This window comes from Lepidochelys olivacea, assembly GCF_965140295.1.
Source record: "Lepidochelys olivacea isolate rLepOli2 genome assembly, chromosome: 5".
Lineage (NCBI taxonomy): Eukaryota > Metazoa > Chordata > Testudines > Cheloniidae > Lepidochelys > Lepidochelys olivacea.
Genome location: NC_140415.1, coordinates 66,164,265 through 66,190,915, shown reverse-complemented (window position 1 = coordinate 66,190,915; position 26,651 = coordinate 66,164,265). Strand labels below are relative to the sequence as shown.

At 43.4% G+C, this 26,651-nt stretch overlaps 1 protein-coding gene across 7 annotated transcripts in view; it reads right to left on the bottom strand.

Annotated features, from left to right (window-relative positions):
- PAM (peptidylglycine alpha-amidating monooxygenase) overlaps positions 1-26,651 on the bottom strand; it is a 218,322-nt gene that overhangs the window by 25,545 nt on the left and 166,126 nt on the right. For 6 of the 7 annotated variants that reach the window (XM_084628617.1, XM_084628616.1, XM_084628612.1 and 3 more), the window contains 2 exons: positions 8,831-9,139; positions 3,581-3,710 (listed from right to left, as the gene is read on the bottom strand). In XM_084628617.1, the coding sequence (XP_084484743.1) occupies positions 3,581-3,710; positions 8,831-9,139 (439 nt within the window). The remainder of the gene's footprint in view (positions 1-3,580; positions 3,711-8,830; positions 9,140-26,651) is intronic. The other variant, XM_084628618.1, reaches the window with a different exon arrangement.

Below are 26,651 nucleotides of genomic sequence, written 5' to 3'. Positions count from 1 at the left end.
TCAAACCCATGAGGCATGATACTTAATATCATGCTAGTAAACTCTCTGTTTACTCTCAACAGACTGATTTTGCTGACAAGCATTCTGATCTAGGATCAGAGTACATCTGGAGTCCTCCATGTTATGCTGGTGGCTCTAATTCCACCCTTCATGTATTTCCATAATTACAATCCCACCTCCTTTGCTAACGATGTTGCTGATAATGCTAATAAAAAAATCCACTATTAGGAAGTGCTAAGGGCTTCTTTCTCCGAACCCTTAGTTTGTGGTAAACTGGAGCGTACAGCTGCTCCCGCAGTAGTCTGCTGTGCACTGAATACCTGGGGTAGATCCTGCTGCCATGCATTACAACTTCTGTAATGCATTTTGATCTACCCCTTCTTTGAAACTGGAATAGTTTAAAGTGCCTAGGGAACTTTTAATGCAGAGTAACAGGGTCCACACAGATAGCTAGTGTAGGATAGAATTACACCCCAGCTTGCTACAAAGTAATGTTCATACAGGCAAGCCCTAATACTGTGATGAATCAGGCATGTACTCCATCAGAAAGCAGACAAGTCACCTTTGCAGAGCACCTGATTTCCACTGTCCTAGAGAGCATAGCTCCAGAGGTCACATTCTGATTAGTATCCCTCACAGTTGTAACACTTGGCACAGCATTTTAAATTCATATTTCTAGCCTTTGCTAATTAGAAATGCAGCTTTGAGAGGCACTCAGACTACAGCAGACTTACAGTTCAAAAATCTGATTTAAATCCTGTATTACATATTTTATAAACCACATAACCAGACTGCCTTTTTCATCATAAAACTGTGAAGATACTCACTTTGATCAGTTACATAACTGACTGAACAGTTCTAATCTTTTCCACTTTGAATAGCACTTGCTTTATAAAAACAGAAAAAGCTGTTCTGTAGTGATCGCACAGACAGGGTATTTGATTCACTTAAGGAAAAATGTAAAATCACCTCAGATTCACTGAAGCAACAGATCAATTTATAAACTAACCCTGGATTATAGAGGTTAGCATTGTACAACAATATTAAACTGCCTAGTTTAGTGTTCTAAAGCAGACGGAGTTTGCATTATAAGCCATACAGACCTTTCACTCAGCTGCATTCTGCTGTCTGAGGAGCCTCCTTGTTATAGCACATATTAATAATACATGGGAACCATTTGTGCAGTGCTAAAGCTCTGCAAATTTGTGTTTGCTTCTTTCTATCTAGCATGCTGGTGAAGCACTCCATCAGTGAAAATGAATTGAACCCCAAGGCCAAGAATTCATCAAATTTATGATCTGATGAAGGTTATTATGTTCAATGAATGGCTTTGCATATTGGCAGCCAATCAGAAACATTAACTTAGTTAAGACTGATATTGAATTGTGTGTGTTTTCCTGCTTTGCTTCTTCTCCATGTTTCCTTCACCAGGCACATCTAACTCTGCATGTTTCTGTCCCAGTTCCTTCTTCCATCTCCATTGTTAGGGCTGACCTCACTTAGAATGGGCAGCATCCAATATAATGAATATGCTACATGGGACAGAAACACGTCTTCAAAGGCTGAAAGGGAGTTTTAAAACTGCTCCGTACACATACCAGACACTCATGATCATTATTGGTAGGTTCAGTTTCCAGTTGTATGTTCTGGACTTGGGGTGAATATATCACAATTGCCAAACTCTCAAAACACAAATTTCAGAAGTGACAAATGATGATAGGAGTCACACAGTAACAATAACTGCCAATTATTCTGAAATGTTTTTGATTCAACTTTTTCTTCAATGACACAAAAACCAGCATTTATTTGCATGTGTGGGAGGGGAGATGAAAAGAATAACTTCAATATAAGCTCTTACTTGAAGCCTGAATAACACAACCTATGTATGCGTCACCCTTTCAAATCACACAGTCCATGTTTATATAAACTTCAGATAGAAAGATCACTTTGAAATACTGCACAAGAGACTTAAAAGATTTATTTCTTATCCATCATAGTAGTCTATTGGCTAAAAGCTATAATCAAATGTGCTGTTTTCATTACAGGGATAGGAGACAGCTTTCTCAAGCAAAGAAGGCTATAAAATAATCTATCAAAAAGTACAAACTTTTAGAGAGACTATTAATTATGATAAAATTAAATTTCACCACAAAGATTGAAACAAACATACTCTTAAGTGTCATGTTTATGTATACATATATGTAGAACAGGTTACTTGCAAGATACATTAAGCCATGTTTAGTAGAGATGCTGTGTTTTTTTCTTCCTGAATGTTTTAAAATTTATCCATACAATTTTAATATATACATACAAAAAAGAGATAGTTACATATCACTTCAAATAACAAAATATATTAATATACTTTTCTGAATCAAGACAGAGCAGCCATATACACAAACACAACTTATTTCTTCATTATTAGTAAGGATATGATTTAGTCACGGAGGTCACGGATTCCATGACTGACTAATCTCCATGACTTCTTCGGCTTCGGCCCTCGTGGCTGCAACAGGGACTGGGGCTGTCAGCCCTTGTGGCTGCATCGGAGGCTGTCAGCCCGGCATAGCAGAGGCAGAGCCTCAACCGGGTGGCAGGGCTCGGACTTCAGTTCCCACCACCCCACCGCAATTCTTAGTAAAAGTCACGGACAGGTCGCAGGCTTCTGTGAATTTTTGTTTATTGCGTCCCACCTGTCCGTGACTTTTACTAAAAATAACCGTGACAAAATCTTAACCTTAATTATCAGTGAAACCTCCTTAGAAGTCTGAATAAAATAACTTCTTCTCATAACAAATTAGTCTTTTTCAATGCAGCAAACTGATTGCTGCCTCCTACTATTTCAAAGAGGCCACCAGCCACCATGACTGCATTTTGTTTACCTTGTTTGTGCACCACTATCAGTGCTATCAATTGTAAAATTCACACTTCTGCAGGCTAAATTCTGTTCTCAGCTGCATGCTTAAACTGATTTCAACATCAGCCCCGTGTCACAAATGCTCATTCAGGGGTAGAATTTGGCTTGAAAGACAGTAGGTGGGATTTTCAGAAGTGCTTAAGTAACTCATCAGCACCAGTCCCACTGAAAATCAGTCACTCAGACACTTGGAAAATTCCATCCAGCGTATTGACTACCTGTTAGTTAGGACAGCAGGAGGAACTATATGGTATGTAATACCAAAATAGTGGTTTATTTTTTAATTGCTCATATTTTGCTACAAATAAGTTGCTCTTACTTTTGGGATCTCATTTTATTTCTCCCTTAAACCCCAAGCAGTGGAGAAATAGCAATTTTTGGCGTGAGAAGTTTCATGGGAGCACAAAAACACTGTGAAGTTTTATCAAATTAGTGGATCAAATTTGTTTTGGGGAAGCATTACATGACACACTAGCCTTATCTTACTGTTCTAAAGATCTAGTAACTCGGGAGACTCAAAACTATGTCATCTAACCAGTCACCCTCCCCATATCTAACTATTGTAAGCAGGAACATTCTATGTCCATTTCCTGCCTAAAGAAAATATGTTGAACAAACAGCATAGTCAACTATTTAAATATACTACTTGATAGAACATCCACTTACTTTCCATCCCACACGTGATCACCCCTGTGGAAAATAACCAGGTTATTTTTAGGGTCCAGGGCCAGCCCAGAAACCTGGCCTAGTTTGAGGTTTACTCCAGCCCAGTCCACAGCCTCTTCTATGTGGAAATCTAAAAAAGAAATTAATGCAGTATATTAATGTGAAAATATGAAATTGGTAGAAAATTCACTGATTTATGATAGAAGGACATGCACATTTCCTTACATGCAATATTTCTATTAAATGTGTTGCCATTTGATTCCAAGCAGTAACTTTCTTATGATAAATGTATATCATGCACAAGCAGTGGCATCCTGAGCTATGAAAAATGACAGAAAAATTGAGAACCTGCCTTTGATTTTATTCTCTTCTCCATCTTAATAGCATATATATACACAGAATATTGTTTTATTATCAATTGTATGTTCCTAGTACACTGAAAGAATTAATAAAATATATACAAAATTGCTATCTCAAATAATCAGCATGTATAGTTTAGAGATAATTCTAGTAATACCACATTAGTTTGGCATTTTATTAAAATAAAATTAAACTAGAAAACATTAAAAGTAATTGGAATGGTATCAAAAGTGGGTGACTGAGAGCAAGCAGGGCAAGCCTATCATGTTTTTCAAAACAAAAATGTTGTATAAAAAAAACACAGGGAGGAAAGAAGCAAGCAATACAAAAAATAAACAAAACAATGATGTGACCCAAACAAACTAGCAGTACCTTGCAGGATTTACTTATGTGCTTTTGGGAGTCAGTCACCTCCTTTACTATAGTCCGCATATCCTGAGATCGCGCATTACATAGTCCCAGGTAATTTACTGACAAAAAGAGCTAGAAATTATAATGAAGTATCTGAAAAGACCTAAAAAAAGGTGGGGTGGGATAGGTAAGGAGGGAATATCTGTCCTCATTTATCTCGTGACCCACTTTACATCTGAGGACATAAATATCTGGTAATTTTTACATAAGCCAGATCTGATTTTGACACTATATATCAAAAACATAGTAATATAACAAAAGAGCCATTCTACTAATTTGAGTCAGTCTCCTTGTTTGTACCAAAAAAGAAAAAGAAATGTGAAACTAGGAACATTTAAAAAATACTGGCTTTGGCCAATTTTGTTTGTGGTTTATTTATTTATTTTTTTTTGCTTTTACCTCAAATTTTCTGCAGTAACAAAATGATTTCAGTACTGAAGATTTTTTTTTCCACCTTGTTCTTCAAGGAATGAAATTAAGTGAATCCAGGGACTTCTTGGCCAAAACAAAATAATTTAGAATCGCCTCTGAAATCTTTATGTCCCAAGATCTAGCATTCAACCATCTTTTGGGTCCTATATTGTCCATCACAATCCAGGTTGGATTTACAGTGTAATACATACACTACCAAAGCCATTAGTAACGACGACTATAATCTCAGAGTTAGTCATTATGATTTACACTTCCAGTGGCATCATATACACTATACTTATTTTCAAAAATGTGACGTAGCATTTTAAATTTCTAATGTAAATACTAGAGATTGATGAGTCTCTTATATGACCCATCACTCTACTTGCAATGGTTTTGTTGCCTGAATTCCTGAGGGTAGCCAACAAAGCATAATCCATGCAGAAACCTGAGTTATGTCCTTCAGCAGTGAGATCAAGAGTGCTTTTGGTCTTGTTTGGTGTTCAGTATTGTTTATTTGTCTACATACACGCAGACATCAATAGGAAAATAAATCATATTTCTATATGACAACTGCTTCTTTAGAGGAGTATGTTTTTAAAATCCAAGTCTTTCTATTTTTATGTGAGGAAAAAGTAAGTCACTTGTAAAACGAGACAATCAGATCTGTGAAACAATATCTACTGCTTGGCTTCTGAAAGAGAAGAACAATTAGAACATTCAAGAACAGATTCACAGGGTAATGGTTTGCCATAGTTTACATTTAATTTTATTGCAGTAGTGCAGATATTAAACCCAAATATGGTATTGTAAATACCCACTTTTAAATATAAGCTCTAAAGTCATTTGAACAATTCCTTCTTGCTTAAGTTTGAAAGGAAAGATCATCCCATTACAAAATATTACAGCTGGATTTTTTCCTTCATGGAAAAATGTGATTTTTTCCATACAGGAAAATGGTAAAAAGTTTCATGAGGCAGCATTATATTAAGAAGAATATCTTAATGGCAAGTATCCACAAAGCAACACTTTGTGACGTGCTGGAAAAGTTTCTGTACACATGAACAAACAGAGAATAGCCGCTCATTTTTTCGCGTCAGAGTTTTTCTTGCTTAAAAATATTTTCTGTAGGCAGAAGGGGAGGGAAAAGGGAGATGACAGAGGAGGCTCCTCTTTCCCCAAAGGGCTTGAGTTAAATTTTCCCCTCTCATTTTCTGCATGGTATAGTTTCCCCTCAGGCAGCTGAAACCAGAACCCTGTTCTGCAGACTAGGCCACTGAGAACATCAGAATGAAGAAGGAAAATAAAAAATAAAACTTAAAACTCTTTAAAATTTTTTTGCAGGGTGGGGTGAGGTGTCCCTGAAGCACTTCTTTTCCTTCTCACACTTCTTTTTACTGGTTCTGTCATTGAGCCTGAGGGAGCTCAAGGTGAAAAAGGCCCCACCCATACATGTCTCCCTCACTCTCAACAAGATCTATTGCTCAGTCACATCTTGATTCCATTTCTTCTCCCCCAAAGCCTTGTTCTTTTGGTGCACTTTCAAGTAATCAAAATCAAAAGAAGTTTAGCACAGCAGGGGAAAATGAAAATAGCAAGGAAATAAGTTACCACACATAAGATTACTGAACTAGATAACACAGTTTGGCCAGCCAGTGTGGACAGAGCCAAATCATGTTATAACTGGGTTTAAGTTGATATTTTCAACTCTAGGTGTGTCTCTTTCTCTCTGCGTAAGCCACTGTTGAAAGGTCTAAGTAGATGGGTTGAGAGACTTTTACAACTTGAGTGTGGAGAAACAAGAAAGAACAAATATGTTATATAGGGATTAAAATTACATAGATCTCTCACGCAGCACAGTTTTTGACATGGAACTAAGATAATAAATTTGATCACATTTGCAAGAATCAACAAATGAAGAGTCAAGGACAAACATCTCGGAGCCTGGTTTTGTCTTCCACCTTCCATTTGCTGTGCGACTCTTGACTACTTCATCTCAGAGGAGCATCCAAGTCAGAGCACTCGAGGTATTCTTCACTTGCAGATAGCAATTCATTGTATCCAAGACCAATGTTGGAAACAACACAACTTCTCTAGTTTGCACAGAACATGGGAGCCAGCTTCTCAGTGGTGTAAAGCCATTGTGAGTACATCACTCTGCATCCTCCATTGGCTCAGCTCCAAATCTACTTGTTTTGCCAGTTCAGGGTCTTAGTTATAATCTTCAAAGCCATCAATGGTTCAGGATCCAGCTATATCAACCACCACATCTCCATCCACAACACACCAAGATAGCTGCACTTTTAGATAATGCAGATAGATTCATAGATTCCAAGGTTGAAAGGGACCAGTCTGATCATCTAGTCTGACCTCCCGTATAACACAGGACATACATTTTTCCCTAAGTAACTACAGCCCATCTTTTAGAAAAACATTGTATTGCATTTAAAAAGGGTCAGTGATGGAGAATCCACAACAACCCCTCGGTAAATTGTTCCAATGGTTAACTACTCTCACCATAAGAAGTTTAAGCCTTATTTCCTGTCTGAATTTGTCTAGCTTCAGCTTCCAACCACTGACCCATGTTATACCTTTCTCTGCTAGACTGAAGAGCCCATTATTAAATATTTGTTCCCCCTGTAGATATCTATGGACTGTAATCATGTCACCCCTTAACCTTCTCTTTGTTAAGCTAAATAAATTGAGCTCTTTGAGTCCATTAATATAAGGCAGGTTTCTAATCCTCTAATCATTCTTGTGACTCCTTTTTGAACCCTCTCCAATTTAGCAACATCTTTCTTGAAGTGTGGGCACCACAACTGAACACAGTATTCCAGCAGCAGATGCATCAGTACCAACTATAGATGTAAAATAACTATTGAATTTTCCATGCACTAGCACCAGTTGAACTTCACTGTCTTTAATGGTGCTATTCCTGATTTACACTTGTATATGGGAGAAGAAAATCAGGGCCATAACAGTGAACACTCCTCATCCTTTCCTCCCTGCCTCTCTTGCCTATAACTGTGGCTGTATTTCATTTAAAAGCAAGTAGCAACACCTAATACTAGAAGTCCATATCTCTGGTAGTCTATTAAATATTAAATCCTGTATTTAGCAATTATTACACTGTATTTGAACTGCATGTGAGCAGAAAGCATTCCATGCTCATATTTTAAATTGCAAATAAAAATCAAATGGATGATGAATAATTTATGTTTGTAAGGAAAATGTATTTGGAAACAGCAAGCTGGCTGTTTGCAACATAAAGGCAGCCTGGGCTGCTACAGCTCACACACACCAATGGCTGCCATGCATACATAACAGATACCCTTCACATGCTGTATTATCTGCCTTTCCACATTAGCGAGACTAAACACAATCAATATCACAGAGACCACAACACAAGAAAAACAAATATGCTTTTACGGTTTTTGCTGTCATAGAAACCTGATGGGAACGAGTTTTAATCTGCTAATTAGAGTAGCCAATCCTGGTTTGAAATAAAGAAATAACTATTGACTTTCTGGACTATTCCTCAATAATAACTACTTTTCTTCATTTAGGGGAAAATAGTTAGTGGAACTACAAGAAATAGAGCTTGTAAAATCTTGATGTTTTACAAGTCAAGTCAGCTGAAAAAAAGTCAACAAGGGTGTGAAGATCGCCCCCATTAGTCATTTCAATGAAGCCAGTTGCAAAAGGGAAAAATAAAACACTTGAATTCACTACTATATCCATATTTGTTTACATCTATTTAGCAGAATGCCAAATTAACCACAATTTGTTCAACTCTCAATGTTTCAATTTAACAGCCCCAAAAGTGAACTATTTGGATCTGATTATTCTAACTCAATTTTTCCAGTACACTATAGCCTTTTGTGATAATGGGAGGGAAAAGTTTATGATTTATGTATCATCGAGAGATGTAAAAAGACACTTTTCATCATTAGATATTTTTGTGAAAGTATTTCAAGCATCAACTGATATTCCCTTCAGATTTTGCTAATGTGGATCACAGCTCTTACTTTGCAGTAGTACATTACTTAAAATGAACCCCTAACCCACCTCCAGTATGTTCTTTTTCCGAGCTTCCCTCACCATGCTGTAAAGAGACATGCCTGTTCTCTGGTGGCCTCAAGGTGGATTCTAGTCTGTGAAATTTGTGAATTCTGTTTCTGGCGAGACTAGTATTGGCCCTTTCATCGTGATTTGTAACCTCTCTGGCATCAAACCAGCCAAGATCCTTCTTTTGGACTACATTAGCAATCTCAGCTACAAGATCTGATTCTGCTTTTTCGGTAGGGTTATACTTATGCACATGAACAACATCTTCCCTTTCTCCTAGCAGCTTGGAAATGAGTGAATAGAAATCACCTGTACAGAAAAGAGAAAAGATAAGGGGGAGGGGGGAGGAGATTATAATAGATTATAAAGTTTTCTACAGTTTTAGCAAACTACAGTAATATAAAAAAGTATTCATACTTTTCATACTCAAGTCATTGGTATGGCTAGTGCATGAAGGAACTGTTTTCAGTCTTTCATAAATTTTAATGAAGAAAGCCTATGGCATGAAGAGATACCAACCCTTTATTAGCCTTAATTTACATAATAATGTCCAATTTTTCCTGACATTTCAGGACCAAAAAAGAAAACATCACCTCTCTAAAGATGTTCGTAGGAACAAAGGAATGCGTCCATGATTTCAACAAGAATTTCAGTAAAGGATATCTACAGAGCACTCTGCTGGATTCAGAAGCCAGAGTACTGCAGACTTATAAAAGAAAGATGAGAATTCTGTAGTCTTGTCAATGTTATCATTTCTGAAATCAATAATGATAATAGGCATACCTTTCAAAATACCTTTTTTTTTAAAAAAAAAAGTATTATTGCTTAAAAAGCCCAGGCTACAAGAAAGAAAACCTAATCTGCAATAATTTCAACATAACGTGCTGCAGAAAGCAGACTCACTAGCTACTAGATATATTTACAAACAATTTTTAATTAGACATAGTAGCATTCTTCAGTCCATTCCTGCAGATTGCAGAAGACTCCTTCCCAAAAATCACTCCCCAAGCAAACAGGAAGCAGTTGTACCTACAGTATTATAACAAATCAGCATGCTTTCCCATAACCTACCATGCCTGTATCAAGTTCTAGAATGTTGGTCCAAGAACACAGAAAAAGAAAAATTAACCTATGTGTAAAATGTAGTTTTTTTTTTTTTTTTGGCCAAAAATCAGTTAACCACACTGATTTATGTTTAATCTTGTAAACAGACTTAAAATGGTAACAGTGGGAGCTATCCTTAGGGATTCTGCTGCTCTAAGCCAAACTAGCCTATATATACTCTACCAGCTTGCAGTCACCCACACAATAACTGAACATTTTGCTGCTCTAAGCAAATGTCAGTTCTGTCTGTATGTTAGAGCCAGAGGGGAACAGAAATTCAACAAACAAATTATGCTTCTAATTTGTGGTAAATATATAGTGATTTCATTTCATTCTACGTACACCTAATGAGGAGATAAGTTATGATTAAGGAATTTATGATTTAATTTTTAAATTACACTCAGAGTACCATATACATTTTTTAAAAAGTTTTATATTAAGTATTAGGAAGTCAGAATGATAACTAAGTTTCACCTCATTCGCTGATAATTCATGATCATTAACTTGGTATGGGGGAAATTAAGTCTTTCAAAAAAACCCTAAGAGATTCTGTCAGGTTTATAAATGGTCCTGGTTCAATGATTTCAACTAGGCTTCCAATCTCTGGCCTTCAAAGAGGAATATCCCAGGTGAAAACTTCTGTTGGATAATAATTGCTGAAGTAATAGGGCCAATTTCAGCAAAACGAACAAAGCAAATTAGACCTGAACAAAATTTGTTATGCCATCTCTGCTAGTATGCCTCATAAAACCTATTCTAAATGGCAGTCTACTGCTAAATTCAACTAACCTGTCCAAATGCAGATTTACAAACCAACAACCCCAGACATTTAAAAACACACTTCTATAATCAGCTTTGCCTACAATATATATTTATTCTTCCTCAGGGTCCATTTGGGTTTGTAGCTGGGGCAGTTAGCACGGGCCGCCATTCCCATTGCCTGCGCTACTGCAGCTACACTACTATTTTTGTCCATCACATTGTACTCTGTGAAGGGGAGAAGGACTCAGGTTGCTGGATTCTTAGGCAAACAGAAAGGAGGGCTTTATTTCTGACTAAAAGGCAGCCCCGTCAGCACAGTCCTAATAATTCTGAATCACATTTGAGCAGCTCTCTTTTCATTTTAGTTTTTGCTTTGCAGCAGGGATTGCCTGGAGCAGCAGTTCTCCATCAGGGGTCTGAGGTCCCCTGGGGGGGGCTACAAGCAGATTTAAGGGGATCTGCCAAGCAGGGCTGGAATTAGACTCACTGAGGCTCAAGGCAGAAAGCCGAAGCCCCACTGCCCCAAGCTCAGCCACCCGGGCCTGAGCAGCTTCGCTTCCTGGGGTCCCCTGTGGCATGGGGTCCTGGGGTCAATTGCCCTGTTTGCTTCCTCCTACTGATGGCCCTAGCACAGGTGTACCGTGGAGTTTTTATAGCATGCTGGGGGTGGGAGGGGCCTCAAAAAGAAAAAGGTTGAGAATCCCTGGCCTGGAGCAAGCCTACTTGCACCTATTGAGGCTCTGGGGGAATGGGCAGACGCAGTGGAGACAGAACTGGAACTGTCTGGGTCTTCAGAGACTTTGACACACCCTCTTCTTGTCAGTGACTAACAGGACTACTTATACCTCTAAAGCTACTAATAGGGTGAAGGCCTGCTGCATGGAATCAATATGAGGATCTGTGGATCTGACTATGAAAGAGAAAGATTTAACAGGAGAGCAAACAAACATCCAGCAGTGATTGAGAGAGAATCCTTGAGACATGGCCATGTGGTCTGAGGAGATACAACAAAAAGGCCAATCTAGTAAGCAAGAATTGTATTTAAGAGAGTGCTGGGGAAAGGTATGTCAAAGAGTCTAAGGGAAAGAAGCACCTGTCTGAGAAAGAAAAATTAAAGAATCCTGGGAAAAAGGGGTTGGGTAAAAAAATCTGTGTCGGAGAGGTTACAGGTTTTTTGAAGGAGGGAGAAGGGCAGGAGAGATCTTGGTGGATCAGTAAATTATCTGGATCACTACTGGTAGTTGGCATATCAATTATCATGCTTATCGCCAAAAACAGCCAGGTCAATAGGTCTCTAGTGGGCCTATGCAGCAGCCTTAGCACAACTAAGCCAGAAGGCATACGTGTGTGAGCGACCACAAGAAGGGAGTCTTTCCCTGCATCCTTCCTGAAAAGATCTCTGTTGAAACTGTTGAGGAAAGTGGTTTTAGAAAAGAAGGAAGCTTATCTATATTTGCCCTCGGAGGTGTTTGTCAAGACCCTCAAGCATGTGGACTTCACAAAAACACATCTGTCTAATTAATAGTCTCAGGAAACCCCTTGCTTAACCTTTGAAATTGCTTACTTGACCAGTTTTCTTGATTAATATGTTATTGTCGTACTAACACGATAAATAAGGGGGGAGAAGTTTGGGCTAGTTGGATCACCTCATGGACACATCTGAGGATCCCCAATGGCAGACAGAAGAAAGGCCATCAGATGTCTGTCGTTCTACCACTTTAAAACCATGCCAGACTTTGGTAATTATTGAGGGTTGGAGTGTTTTTACTACCCTGTTGTAGATATGTGTTAAGTGCTTGAGCTAAACACAGTGTAGCTTTAAGTAAGAGCACTCTTGTATGCACTGCTTGTGTCATCCATCTGTCAGCTGAATGGCTGTGTCCCCATTGATTTATTTCCTGCCACTGCCTTGCCAAGAGTAAAAGTTACCAAGAGCTTTATGTTCAGAAAACCCCAGGTTACAATATGGCTATATATGAAAGAGATTTTAATGAATTTGTATTCCAGTCAGACTTAATCCATGTCATTGCCCATGCTACTCAATTTGAGACTACATTTACTAAAATATATTTTTGCAATCTTCAGATTCACAGTTTCTTTTAAAAATCTAGCTTTTCTATTTTTTAGAACAAAAAAGTGACCTTCATGTTATGAAATGTGATAAGCCAGCTGCATCCACTTAATTATTTTCCTTAATATAAAATCAGGTATCATTCTAATAAAAAAATATTTTCCTTGACAATGTGGTTCTCATTTGTGTCATGATTTTACTGGAATATATCTTCACTTATATCTGTAGTTTTATGATTGGTAACTGCTGCTGGACAGTCTTTTGAATGTTACAGAAAGTAAAGTCCCTAAACAGTTAAACACAACATTACTTCACAAACCACATAAGCCTAATGGCAAATCCAGTGAAGACTGAGGATATGTTTACACTGGCAAGTTTCTGTACCACAAGTTATACCACTTTTATTAAAACGCTGGAATTAAACCGCTGTTGTGTGTCCACACTGTGCTCCTTGTAATGCTGGAGTACATCCACAATAGCAGCTCTTGCAATGGCAAAGACAGCAGTGCATTGTGGTAGCTATCCCACTGTACAACTGGCCACGCGGTGCTTTGAGAAGGGTTTGCAATGGTGCAGGCACAAGTCACAGGATGCCCATGAAACCTGCATCATATTACATTGCCAGCTGCTTTTCAACTGAAGTGTGTGTGTGTGTGGGGGGGAAGTGTGTGTGTGTGTGTAGGAAGGGGAGAGAGAGACTGTGTTCTGGGGGACAGAGAGTGTGTCAGCATGCTGTCATGTATTTTCAGACAGTGGCAGGAAGCAATCAGTCCTGAGGCAGGGGGAGGGGGAAACCTTGACATCAGTCCCCGCCTCCCCCCCCGGGCGCTCTCTCTCTCTCTCTCTCTCACACCTGTCTCTGTGTTCAACAGCACGAGCATTCCACATTAATGGTTTGCTTTGTGTCCTGGAGCAGATCAGCACAGCACGCAACGGCTGTCAGAAACGGTGCTTTGAAAGGGGAGGGGTGCATGCGTTCAGGGCAGCAGAGTTCAAAACAGTGAGCAGAGCAGTCACTTGAGGCATTATGGGACAGCTCTGGTGGCCAATTACAGTGCAGAAAGCAATCAAACGTCTGCACTGGCAATAGAGCACTGGAGCCTCTGCTCAAATAGCCTTACGACTGTCATCAAGGTGGTTTTTTTTTTGCAGTGCTGCAACAGAGGAGTTTCTGCGCACAAAGTGGCCTGGCAGCGTGTACATGTCTGCAGTTTGAGGGTAAAAAGTTGCTTTACTGCGCAGAAACTTGCCAGTGTAGACAAGCCCTGAAACATCCCATTTAAACTGAGTACTTGTTTTATTACTCTCTCTCTGCTCCTGGAATATGCAGTCTATTCCTACTCCCATGACTTTCTCTGCTCTAATTCTCTCTTGGATCACTGGCAGTCTGGTTTCTCCCCTTTCTGCTACACTGAAAAGGTATTTGCCAAGGCCATCAACAATCTTCTTCTGATCTAATCAAAGGACTTCTCTGTTTTCATCTTCCAGCAGCCACTTTCAGCATTGTCAATCAGCATCGCATTTCTGAGCATAATGCCATCATGTAAAGTCCTGGTTCTTGTCCTCCTTTAACTCCAGCATTTTTCAGTGACTCCACCTCCTCAGGGTTAGATCAGTCCTCCTCCCCCTTTCTCCCCATACTCTGTCTAGCGGTCCTCAGATATCACCTCTAGACCGAAGACTCCTAAAAATCCTTCAGCCTCTCAGACCTACACCTCTCTATCCATCATTTAATTCAGGGTGTCTCAGATCAACTCAGGTTCAGAATGGTGGAACCTGAACTTTTTCTTCCCTTTCAAGCCTCCCTCTTTCTGCATCAATATCAATAATTCCACTATTCTCCCTGTCATCCGATTTGTAACCTCTATACTATATTGAGCACCTCTCTCCTCCTTTGCCCCTGATCCAGGCTGTCTCTAAGTAATAGTGCCATTGAGTTCTTCCTCTGCTACATCGTTTATAAGATCCAGAACTGCACTAAGAAGTTCAGGCAGCCTGAACAATGTATTTCTAGCAATCCCAAAATACCATTGTGTGCAAGAATTATATACAAAAAAATTACATTAAAATATTTTAAGATTACATTTAAGTCAGGCATTGAAAAGTTAGGAAAGGTCAGAATTAATGTTGCTTGTGCTACCTTAATTCGTCCCCCATGTGCATTATGATACAGTCTTTAATTATATGATCACACGTTATTTTTCCACAGGAACCCCTGCATCATTCTGTGAATGAGGAGCTATTTAATAGCTCTTTGTACCCTCCTCATTTAGTGTGTGGCCTCAGGCCTTATTTACTGCACACTATCCAAACCCTAACTGAATAAAAAAAACTATTAATTTTGTCCTGGGTGTCTCACCATTGTATAAATGTTTTACAAACATTAAAAACTATCTGTACAACACACCTGTGAGATTGGGGGTATTACTATCACTGTTTTACAGATGGAGAACCGAGGCACAGAATAATGAAGACAAAATTGGCAAAAAAATTATCCACTAATTTTGGGTGGTCAACTTGAAACACCAGACACTGATTTTTCAGAATACTTATCATTATATAGCACAGAATATGTTCAAAGCACACGTCCAATCATTTCAACTGCATTGTAAGGGCTCAGCACTTCTGCAAATTTGGCCCCGGGTGTTTCATGTTGGGCACCAGAACACACAGTTAGTGTGAGGAACACAAAATTAGTGACCGTCTACAAAAAATCTGATTTATGTGACTTGCCCAGCATCTCACAGGAACTCTGTGGCAGAGGCAGGGATACAATCCATTTCTCCAGGGTGGCACAGAACTGCCTTAACCATGAGACTGTTCTTTCTCTCACTGCAACCCTCTGCCTTATTCACTATACACCTTCCAACTTCTGCAACAAATGAAGCAGGGTCCTTCACTACACAACCCTGGTTCAGCCCCAGAGCAGATCCAGCCTGTGCACTGAATGAAGCAGGAGTCCTGTGGGGAAAATAAGATGTGGTCATGTAATTAAAGACTATTATAATGCATATGCACAGTGGGGCTTAATTAAATTTGCAGGGCAACCTTCATTCTGGAATATCCTAACTTTTGAATGCTTGACTTTGCAACCGCAATGTTCTTTTAAATGAAGGGGGGAGAGGGAAGTATGTAATTTCCTAATTTAAAAAAAATTGAAAAAACCCCAATTTAGAACCATACAGACTCCCAACTTGGGTCACTAGCAGGGTCGGACCTTTAGATCCACAGCACAGACCTCTGCTATTTGATCTAAGGGAATAACTGATAGCAGTGGTAGGTTGCCGTCCCCTATGTGGATCAGCCATTAAAAGGGGCTGAGACACATGCTTTCCCAAGGGATTTCACAGATACTTGCTGACAGCAGAAGAACAGTGAGATTGAGGAATCTCAGGTTCAGTTTCAGGTGTAGGGTAAGAGGTACTATATGAATGAAATATTTACAGTACTAGATTCCTTAGGCCCAGACACAGGGACACTTCTTTCTAAACTGTTGGTGCCCATTAAACATTAATGCTGATTACTAAAATGAAAAAAAAACACATTTAACTTCTTTATATATTATATATATATATATATATATATATATATAAAATTCTGCAACAAAACCATAACTAATCTAATGTCTTCCCTCAGTCTCTCTGGTTTATTTACTTTAAATCAATTAACAGTTCACAGTAGCTTTTCCAGTGAAAGATTTTTTCACAACAATATTTTGACACCAATATTGGACTCAGAGATCAAATATTTCTTCCTTTCTGTTTTTCTTCTTTCAGCACACACTGTTTCAAAGGAAACTTTTCCCTTTGTGATTAAATTGGATGCACAAAAAATGAGAGAGCTTCCCATTACTACAAGGATGGCCTGGAATCATGAGCTTTAAATTTGTAATCCAAGCCATGGCAGTTTGATAAACTACCACCTGTATCTGACTATTCTGTTAGGAAACAAATTCTGTAACTGTCATTCATCAGGCTTCCTACAGCTTTCTGGAGTATTCAGAATTGCAGTTGACAGATGCGTTCACTAAGTAAGCGATACCTTGCTGCTTTTTTTAAGCTAAGGGCTGGGGAAAGCTGACAGGTGTGGAGGAACACATGGTTTGGATAGTGTCTTCCTTTAGGGAATGATTTATTAAAGGGGATAATGTATGTCCTAGTAAAAAGAAGAGGATAGAATTTGCTAATGTACAAGTAGGAACTGAAGAGAAACAGTCAAATGAAAGAGTCCCATTCAATTACATCACATGAACATGCTTGTATATAAGTACTAGAAGTCTAAATACTAAGATGAGTGAACTTGAGTGCCTGGTATTAAATAAGGATATTGATATAATAGGCAACACAGAAACTTGGTGGACTGACAATCTATGGGATATGGTAATACCAGGGTACAAAATACATAGGAATGACAGAGTAGGTCATGCTGGTGGCGGAGTAGCCAGTATATGTGAAAGAAAGCATAGAGTTGAATATAGTAAAAATCTTAAATGACTCAAACAGTACCACAGAATCAATATGGTCAGAAATTCCAAGCTTGAATAACAACAGTATAGTAGTAGGTATACACTACCAACCACCTGACCAGGATGGTAATGGTGATTGTGAAAGGCTCAAGGAGATTAGAGAGGCTACAAAAACAGAAAACCCAATAATAATTAGGGATTTCAACTATTCCCATATTAACTCAGAACATGTCACCTCAGGATGGGATGCAGAGATAAATTTTTTAAACACTAATGATGGCTCCTTGCAGTCTGGGAACCCACAAGGGGAGAGCCAATTCTTGATTTAGTCCTAAGTGGTGCACAGGGTCTGGTCCAAGAGGTGCATATAGTTCAACCATTCGGTAATAGCAACCATAATGTAACTAAATTGAACATCCTTGGAGGGGACGCACACCAAAGAAATCCCCACAGCAGCATTTAAGTTGAAAAAGGAGAACACAAAAATGAGGAGTCTAGTTAAATGGAAATTAAAAGGAACAGTCACAAGAGTGAAATGCCTGCAAGCTGCATGGAAACTTCTTAAAAGCACTACAATAGAGGCTCAAACTATATGTACCCCCTGCACCCACCCCAAAAAAAAAAGGCAGTATGAGGACCAAAAAAATTGCCACCATGGCAACCAGAGTAAATTAGGCAGTTAGACACAAAAAGACATCTTTTAAAAATTGAAAGTCAAATCCTACTAATTAAATAGAAAGGAACAAACTCTGGCAAATCAAGTGTAAAGGTACAAAAATGAATGGCACATATTTTTAAAAGTACAACAGAAGCAGGAACAAAATCAGTGGGGCCACTGGACACTCAAGGTAGTAAAAGAGCACTCAAGGAAGACAAGGACATTGCGGAGAACCTAAATGAATTCTCTGCATCAGTTGTCACTGCAGAGGATGAAGTTTCCCATACCTGAGCCATTCTTTTTAGGTGACAAATCTGGGGAACTCTCTCAGATTGAGGCATCAGTAGATGTGGTTTTGGAAAAATTGATAATTAAACAGTAATAAGTAACCAGAACCAGATGGTATTCACCCAAGAGTTTTGCAATTTCAGAACTATTAACTGTGGTACGTAAGCTATCACTTAAATCAGTCTCAGTACCAGATGACTGGAGGATAGCTAATGAAACATTGATTTTTAAGAAAGGCTTCATAGGCAATCCTGGCAATTACAGGCCAGTAAGCCTAACTCAGTACCAGGCAAACTGGTTGAAACCATAGTAAAGAGTAGACTTATCAGATACACAGATGAACACAATATGTTGGGGAAGAGTAAACATGTCTTTTGTAAAGGGAACTCATGCCTCACCAATCTATTAGAATTCTTTGAGGGAGTCAACAAATTGTAGACAAGGTTGATCCAGTGGATAGAGTGTACTTGACTTTCACAAAGCCTTTGATAAGGTCGCTCACCAAAGTAGGCAGTCGTGGGATAAGAAGAAAGGTCCTCTCAGTATCAGTAACTGATTAAAAGATAGGAAACAAAGAGTAGGAATAAACAGTCGGTTTTCACAGTGGAGACAGGTAAATAGTGGGGTCCCCCAAGGATCTCTACTGGGACCAGTGCTGTTCAACATATTCAGAAATGATCTGGGAAAAGGGGTAAACAGTTAGGTGGCAAAGTTCACAGATGATACAAAATTACTCAGGAAAATTAAGTTCAAAGCTGACTGTGAAGAGTTACAAACGGATCTCACAAAACTGGGTGACTGGGCAACAAAATGGCAGATGAAATTCAATGTTGATAAGTGCAAAGTAATGCACATTGGAAAATATAATTCCAACTAGACATATAAAATATTGAGGTCTAAATTAGCTATTACCACTCAAGAAAGACCTTGAGTCATCATGGATAGTTCTCTGAAAATATTTGCTCAATGTTCAGCAGCGGTCAAAAGAGCTCACAGAATGTTAAGAACCAGTAGGAAAAAAATGGTTACTTACTTTCTCGTAACTGTTGTTCTTCGAGATATGGTGTTCATGTCCATTCCACATTAGGTGTGCACGCACCGCGTGCATGACTGTCAGAAATGTTTCCCCTTAGTGGCTCCTGTTGGGCCGGCGGGCCCCCCGAGTGGCCCCACTGTGCCCTGCATATATACCCCCACCAGCCCGACCCCCTCCAGTTCCTTCTTGCCGGCGACTCCAACAGAGGGGTAGGAGTGTGGGTGGTGGAATGGACGTGAACACCACTTCTCGAAGAACAGTTATGAGAAAGTAAGTAACCGTTTTTTCTACTTCGAGTGCTTGTTCACATCCATTCCACATTAGGTGAATTACAAGCTTACCTCTGGAGGAGGGTAGGAGTCACGGAACAACTGCTCGGAGGACCGCTCTGCCAACTGCCGCGTCCTCTCTGGCTTGCTGGTTGACCGCACAGTGGGTCGTGAAGGTGTGCACTGAAGACCAGGTGTCTGCTCTGCAGATCTCCTGGATCAGGACCTGTGCCAGGAACGCCGTGGAAGTCGCCTGCGCCCTGGCCGAGTGGGTCATGACTGCCAGAACACCTGCGAGCTCACAGCACAACTGGATGCAGCTTGTAATCCAAGACTAAATCTGCTGTGCTGACACTGGGAGGCCTTTTAACCTCTCGGCCACAGCCAAAACAGCTGCACGGATTTGCGAAGGGCTTGGTGCGCTCCAAATAGAACACCAGCGCTCGACACATATCCAAGGTGTGCAAGCTGCGGTGACTTGAGTCCGTATGGGATTTCGGGAAGAACACCGGCAGACGAATGTCCTGGCCCAGATGGAATTGGGACACCACCTTAGGGAGGAACTTGAGGTGTGGCTGAGCTGCACCTTGTCCTTGTGAAATACTGTGTATGGTGGCTCAGAAGTGAGGGCCCTCAGTTCGGACACCCTTCTGGCCGAGATAATGGCAACCAGAAACGCCACCTTCCAGGAAAGGTCGAGGAGAGAACAGGTAGCGAGGGGCTTGAAAGGGGGTCCCTTGAGTATGGAAAGGACCAGGTTAAGGTTCCATGGAGGGACTGTGGGGGTGGGAGTACGGGAACACCCTCTCCAACCCTTTAAGGAACCAGCCCACCATTGGGTGGGAAAACACTGAGCCCCCCGAGAACCCCACGATGGAAGGCAGAGATGGCCGCCAGGTGCACTCTGAGTGAGGATGGGGCTAGCCCTTGCTGCTTAGGTGCAGGAGGTACTCCAGAATGGCCTGCACCGGGGCGTGGCCCGGCCGCACCTGTGGGGGTTCACACCAACACGAGAACCTTTTCCACTTGGCCATATAGGCTGCTCTGGTAGAGGGCTTTCTACTGCCAAGCAGAATCTGCTGCACAGGAAGGGTGCACTGGCTCTCTAGGGCATTTAGCCACAGAGCCTCCACGCCGTTGGGTGCAGTGACTGCAGGTCGTGGCGGAGAAGCCGCCCGCCGTCCTGTGTAATGAGGTCCCGATGTAGGGGCAGGACTACTGGGGCATTCACTGACAGCTCTAGGAGCGATGTGTACCAGTGTTGGCAGGCCCAGGCTGGGGCACTGAGGATCACCGCCGCCCTGTCCCTGTGCACCTTGAGCAGGACCTTGTGCACTAAGGGGAGCGGGGGGAAGGCGTACATCAAGCCCCCTCTCCACGGGAACGCAAACGCGTCCGCGAGTGAGCCCGCGCTGCGGCCCTGGAATGAGCAGAACCGTGGGCACTGGGCATTGGCCCTAGTGGCAAACAGATCTGCCCAGGGAAACCCACACCTGTGGAAGAGCAAAAGCACAACGTCCGCCCTGAGCATCCAATCGTGCATGCGGTACGACCTGCTGAGGGAGTCCGCCAGCTCGTTCCGCACCCCCAGGAGATAGGATGCCTTGAGGTGAATCGCATGGGCTATGCAAAGGCCCCAGAGGAGGAGAGCCTCGTGACAGAATGGCGAGGAACGAGCCCCGCCCTGCTTGTTTATATAAAACATAGTAGTAGTGTTGTCTGTCAGAGCTGTCACGCTGTGGCCACTCAGAGTGGCGTGAAACGTCTGGCAGGCGAGACCAACTGCCCTGAGCTCCTTCACGTTGATATGGAGCGACCACTCTGCCTCGGACCACAACCCCTGGGTCATGAGGTTCCCCCAGGTGAGCCCCCCGTCCGTGGTCTGACGTGTCCGTCACCAGTGTCAGGTCTGGAAGTGGGGCAGCAAAGAGGATGCCTTCACAAACCACAGGCTGGGACTGCCACCACAGCAGGGTGTCCAGCACCTCCCTTGGGGCTGTCACTACCAAGTCCAGAGAGTCCCTGCCTGCACGGTACACCTGAGCAAGCCATGCCTGCAGAGTCCTGAGTCTCAGTCAGGCATGCCTGACCACGTGCGTGCATGCTGCCATGTGGCCCAGCAGCCGCAGGCAACACCTGGCTGGTGTTGGAAACTGGCGCAGGGAGGCCACTGCTTGTTGGATAGCCCGGAATCAGGATACTGGAAGGCTTGACCTGGCCTGCACCGCGTCCAGGACCGCCCCTATGAATTCCACTCTCTGCGTGGGTACGAGACTGGACTTGGTGTTGTTGACCAGGAGCCCCAGCTCGTGGAACAATCTCAGGGCCATCTCTACATGGCCCCGCACCTCCGCCTTGGATCGGCCCACCAGGAGCCGGTCGTCGAGGTATGGGTACACCCGGATTCTCTACCTCCGTAAGAAGGTTGCCACCACCGCCATGCACTTCGTGAACACCCTTAGGGCTGTGGCTAGACCAAACGGGAGAACCTGACAATGTTCTTGGCCCACGGTGAATCGTAGGAACCGCCGATGTGATGGGAAAATGGCGATATGAAAGTACGCGTCCTTCATGTCGAGGGCAGCGTACCAGTCCCCCGGATCTAGGGAAGGGATGATGGTGCCCAGAGAGACTATGCGGAACCGGGCCTTGACCAAGAATTTGTTGAGCCCGCGCAGGTCTTGGATTGGGCGAAGGCCCCCTTTGGCCTTGGGAATGAGGAAGTAGCAGGAGTAGAACCCTTTTCCCTTTAGGCCCACGAGGCACCGCCTCTACCGCCCCCGCTCGTAGCAGCGAGCGAACTTCCTCCTCTAGGAGATGCTCATAAGAAGGGTCCCTGAAGAGGGACGGGGAAGGGGGGTGGGAGGGGGGCGAACTGCAGCGAGTACCCATTCCGCACCGTGTGTAAGACCCAACGGTCCGACATAATCTGGACCACGCACGGGAGAAACGGGACAGGCAGCTCAGGAAACAAAGGGACGGATCCGGTGACTGGTCTGGTATACTGTCCTCGAGTGCACCTTCAAAAGCCTGGCTTAGTGCCCGGCTGGGGTTTGTGCTGGCCTTGGTTCTGGCCCGGTGCATTATTGTTATTATTGTTGTTGCGCCGTCGCCAGTTATCCCTGCCTCGCCTACGGTAAGGCTCATGCCTATGGCCAGGCTGGTACTGGCGTTGAGGGGGAGGCTGAGGCTTAAAGGGCTTCCTCTGGGTCGCCGGGGTGTGCATACCCAGCGACTTGAGCGTAGCCCGCGAGTCCTTGACACTATGCAGCCTCGCATCTGTCTGATCCCAGAAGAGCCCGGGCCCTTTGAAGGGGAGGTCCTGGAGTGTATTCTGGACCTCGAGGGGCAGGCCTGACTCCTGGAGCCATGCCGAGCGCCTCATGACCACCCCTGACGCGACTGTTCTAGCCGCCGCGTCTGCCGAATCCAAGGAGGCCTGGAGAGAGGTCTTGGCTACTGCCTTGCCCTCGTCCACCAGGGCCGTGAACTCCTGTTGGGAACCTTGTCCTTAAGCTTCTCCACCATCGTCCAAGAGTTGAAACTGTGCCTGTTGAGGATGGCCTGCTGCTTAGCAATCCTCAACTGAAGGCCCCCAGATGAGTACACCTTTCTACCAAAAAGGTCCAGGCGTTTCGCCTCCTTGGCCTTAGGGGCCGGGGCCTGGTGTCCATGGCGCTCCCTTTTGTTCACCGCCGAAACCACTAGGGAGCATGGACTCGGGTGGCAGAATAGGAACTCATAGCCCTTAGATGGGGCAAAGTATTTATGCTCCACTCCTTTAGCCATTGGAGCGCTGGGGTGTGCCATACAGTCTTATAGTTAGACTGAATGGTCTTAATGAGCGGGAGCGCTATTCTGGATGGCCCTTTGGGGTTCAAAATGTCCACCATGGGGTCCTCCTGCTCAACCATCTCCTTGGCCTGCAACCCCAAATTTGGGCAACTCTGCGCTGCAGTTCCTGGTGGGCTCCATGGTCTATTGGCCGAGGGCTGGATACCTCTGTACCCACCACCGCCTCATCGAGGGAAGACGAGGAGGTTAGCTGCTGCTCGACCCCCTCTGGTTGGTCCTCCTGCTCCCCATCTCCTGTGGCACGGGCCCCTGGCTCAGGCCGGGGTGGGAGTCCATGAGACGGCACCGGGCTCGTTCCCAGACTCTCCTATATAAACTGGGGGGATGCTGGAGGCCTGGATACGGTTGCCTCTGGCACCGTCTGGCATAGGTTTGGGGACCGAGACTGCTGCACCGAGTAACTTGCCCTGGACGGAGCCCCTTGGTGCTCCTGATAGGCCCAAGGGGTCCAGAAGGGCCAATGGCCTGGCGGCCCCCATTGACATTGCCAGCTCCCCTGAGGGTCCCTGCTGTCCGGGCCCCGATGTGGGTAGCTATAGCGGCCGGAGCCGGCACCGGACTGCGGTGATGCCGATTGCGAAGGCCATGGCGGTGCCAATGATCTGTGCCGGTGGGAGAATGAGCGCCTCCTGGCTGAGCAGGACTGGGAGCGGTACCGGAACCCCCGAGACAGTGACTGGGACTGAGATCGGGACTGGCGCCGGCATTCCCTGGACCGGGACCATCTGTGGGAGACCTCTGGCGAGGGCTGTCTCAACTCCTCCCGGTGCCAGTCTCTGGGCGGTGCTGGAGAGCAATGTGCCCTTCCTGGCGCTTCTTTGCATCGACCTGCTGCCAGTGCCGCAACCTCCTTCTGGGCCACTGGCAAGTGCGAGTCTGCAGAGTCAGCGCTTGACCGGGACCAACTCCAGGAGTGGTGCCGGGACGGTGTCTTCGAGCGACACACCATTGCGGCTTACCCCTCGATGGCACCCAAGGCATGGGTGCCGGAGGGTTCTCCCCATACGGGAGGGGGCTCACCGCTGACAGCTCGATGAGGTCCTTTGCGGCCTCAAAGGTGCCAGGCGTAGAGGGCTGATCCTTTATGCCCTCGAGCCCATCGTCCGCACTGAGCTCACTTAGGTCTGGGCTCGGTGGGGCTTGTGCCACCAGGACCGCCTGTACCACGGCCTTCCCGCTCTTGTCAGTGCTCGGTGCCTTGGGAGGCACCAGCCTCCTGTGCGGGGAACGACCACACCTTCCTTTAGGCTGCGCCAGGGGCCGCACCGGGAAGGACGATCGGTGCCAGGGCCAAGTCTGGCACTCCAGGGCCGACAGTTTACAGTGCTTCTCTGGTGCTAGGTCTCCTGACGGCTCTGGGGCACTACACATCGAGGAAGCCTGAGCCGGCATTGGGTGCTCCGGACCCGGCGCCTGCAATGCGGCCTCCATCAACAGTTGCTTTAGGCGAAAGTCTCTTTCTTTCCTTGTCCCTTGGCTTGAACGCCTTGCAAATCCTACACCTTTCAGTTTGATGTCCATCCCCCAGGCAACGTAGACACGAGTCGTGGGGGTCACTAACTGGCATAGGTTTGCGGCACATGGCGCAAGCCTTGAAGCAGTGGGCCTGCAGCAAGCCCTGTGGCCAGTGCTGGAGGCCTCCAAGCACCTAATCACTTAAGTGTTCACAATCTATAGGTAAACAAACTGATAACAGCTACTCTAAGGCTAAGGGACTGCTCTTCTAGGGGGGAGAGAGAGGGAGAGAGCGCACAGACGGTAAGAAGGAACTGGAGGGGGTTGGGCTGGTAGGGGTATATATGTGGGGCACAGTGGTGCCACTCAGGGGGCCCGCCGGGACCCACTAAGGGAAAAAGTTTCTGAAGCTCGTGCATGCAGTGCACGCACACCTAATGTGGAATGGACGTGAACAAGCACTCGAAGAAGAAGAAATAGATTCTAAATAGGTTTATAATGCCACTATATAAATCCATAGTACCCCTGCACCTTGAATACTGTGTGCAGTTCTGGTTGCCCCATCTCAACAAAGATACATTAGAATTGGAAAAAGTACATAGAAGGGCAATAAAAATGGTAAGGATATGGAACAGCTTCCATCTGAGGAGAGATTAAAGACTGGGACTGTTCAGCTTTGAAAAGAGATGACTAAAAGGGGATATGAAAGAGGTCTATAAAATCATGAATGGTGACTAGAAAGTGAATAGGGAATTGTTATTTATTCCTTTGCATAACACAAGAACCAGGAGTCACGCAATGAAATTAATAGGCAGCAGGATTAAAATCAAACTAAGGAAGTACGCCTTGCAAGGCCAACTAAGGAAGTACGCCTTCGCACACTGCACAGTCAACCTGTGGAACACATTGCCAGGAAATGCTGTGAAGGCCAAAAATATAACTACGTACACAAAAGAAGTAGAGGGTATGAAGGATACAGCCATCAATGGCTATTAGCAAAGATGGTCAGGGACACCCCCCCATGTTCGGGTGTCCCTAAACCTCTGACTGCCAAAACCTGGAACTGGACGACAGGGGATGAATCACTCAAATTCGTCTGTTCTGTTAATTCCTTCTGAAGTATCTGGCTCTTGGCACTGTCAGAAGACAGGATACTGGGTTAGCTGGACCATGGGTCTGACCCAGTATGGTCATTCCTATATTTTTATTATGTGAAAATACGTATAAGCATCTAATCAAATACTAGTTAAAGATACTTATAAAGAAAAATTAATGCTATTAAAATGATTTTGACAATTATGTAATCATTGGAGTATTCACAACATGCCAGCTACTACATTAGAGAATCTTGTAAGAGAACATAAATTAGCTGACATGACATTATATAACATGCCTATATTCCTTTTATTCTTTTAGTGAAAATGATTACAGCTACTGTGCATTCCAGTTCCCTTCTTTTTGTTAATATGTCAATAGTAATTCATTTTAGTTAGCATAAAACCACTTGTTAAATTATTCTGTTTCACAGAAGGTGTTTGAAGACCTTTCACTACCAGAGCTCATATAGTGTTTTCCCTCTACAAATTATATTTTTGTCATATCCTCTGTGTCTTGGGAATACAGCAGTTTGTGTTAACCTTTGAGCAGAAAGATTGATTATACTGTGCCACAAAGACTACAGCAGGGACGGTTTTGAACAAATGGAATGAAACACATTAAGGCCTTTTTCCACAAGGGGAGAAGAGATGCCTAATAGACACTATGGTGACCGGTATGAACAGATAATAGTGTTCTCAGTACTATATATGTTATATCCAATTTGTCCAAGTTACTCTAGACAGACAAAAAAAAAATTCTG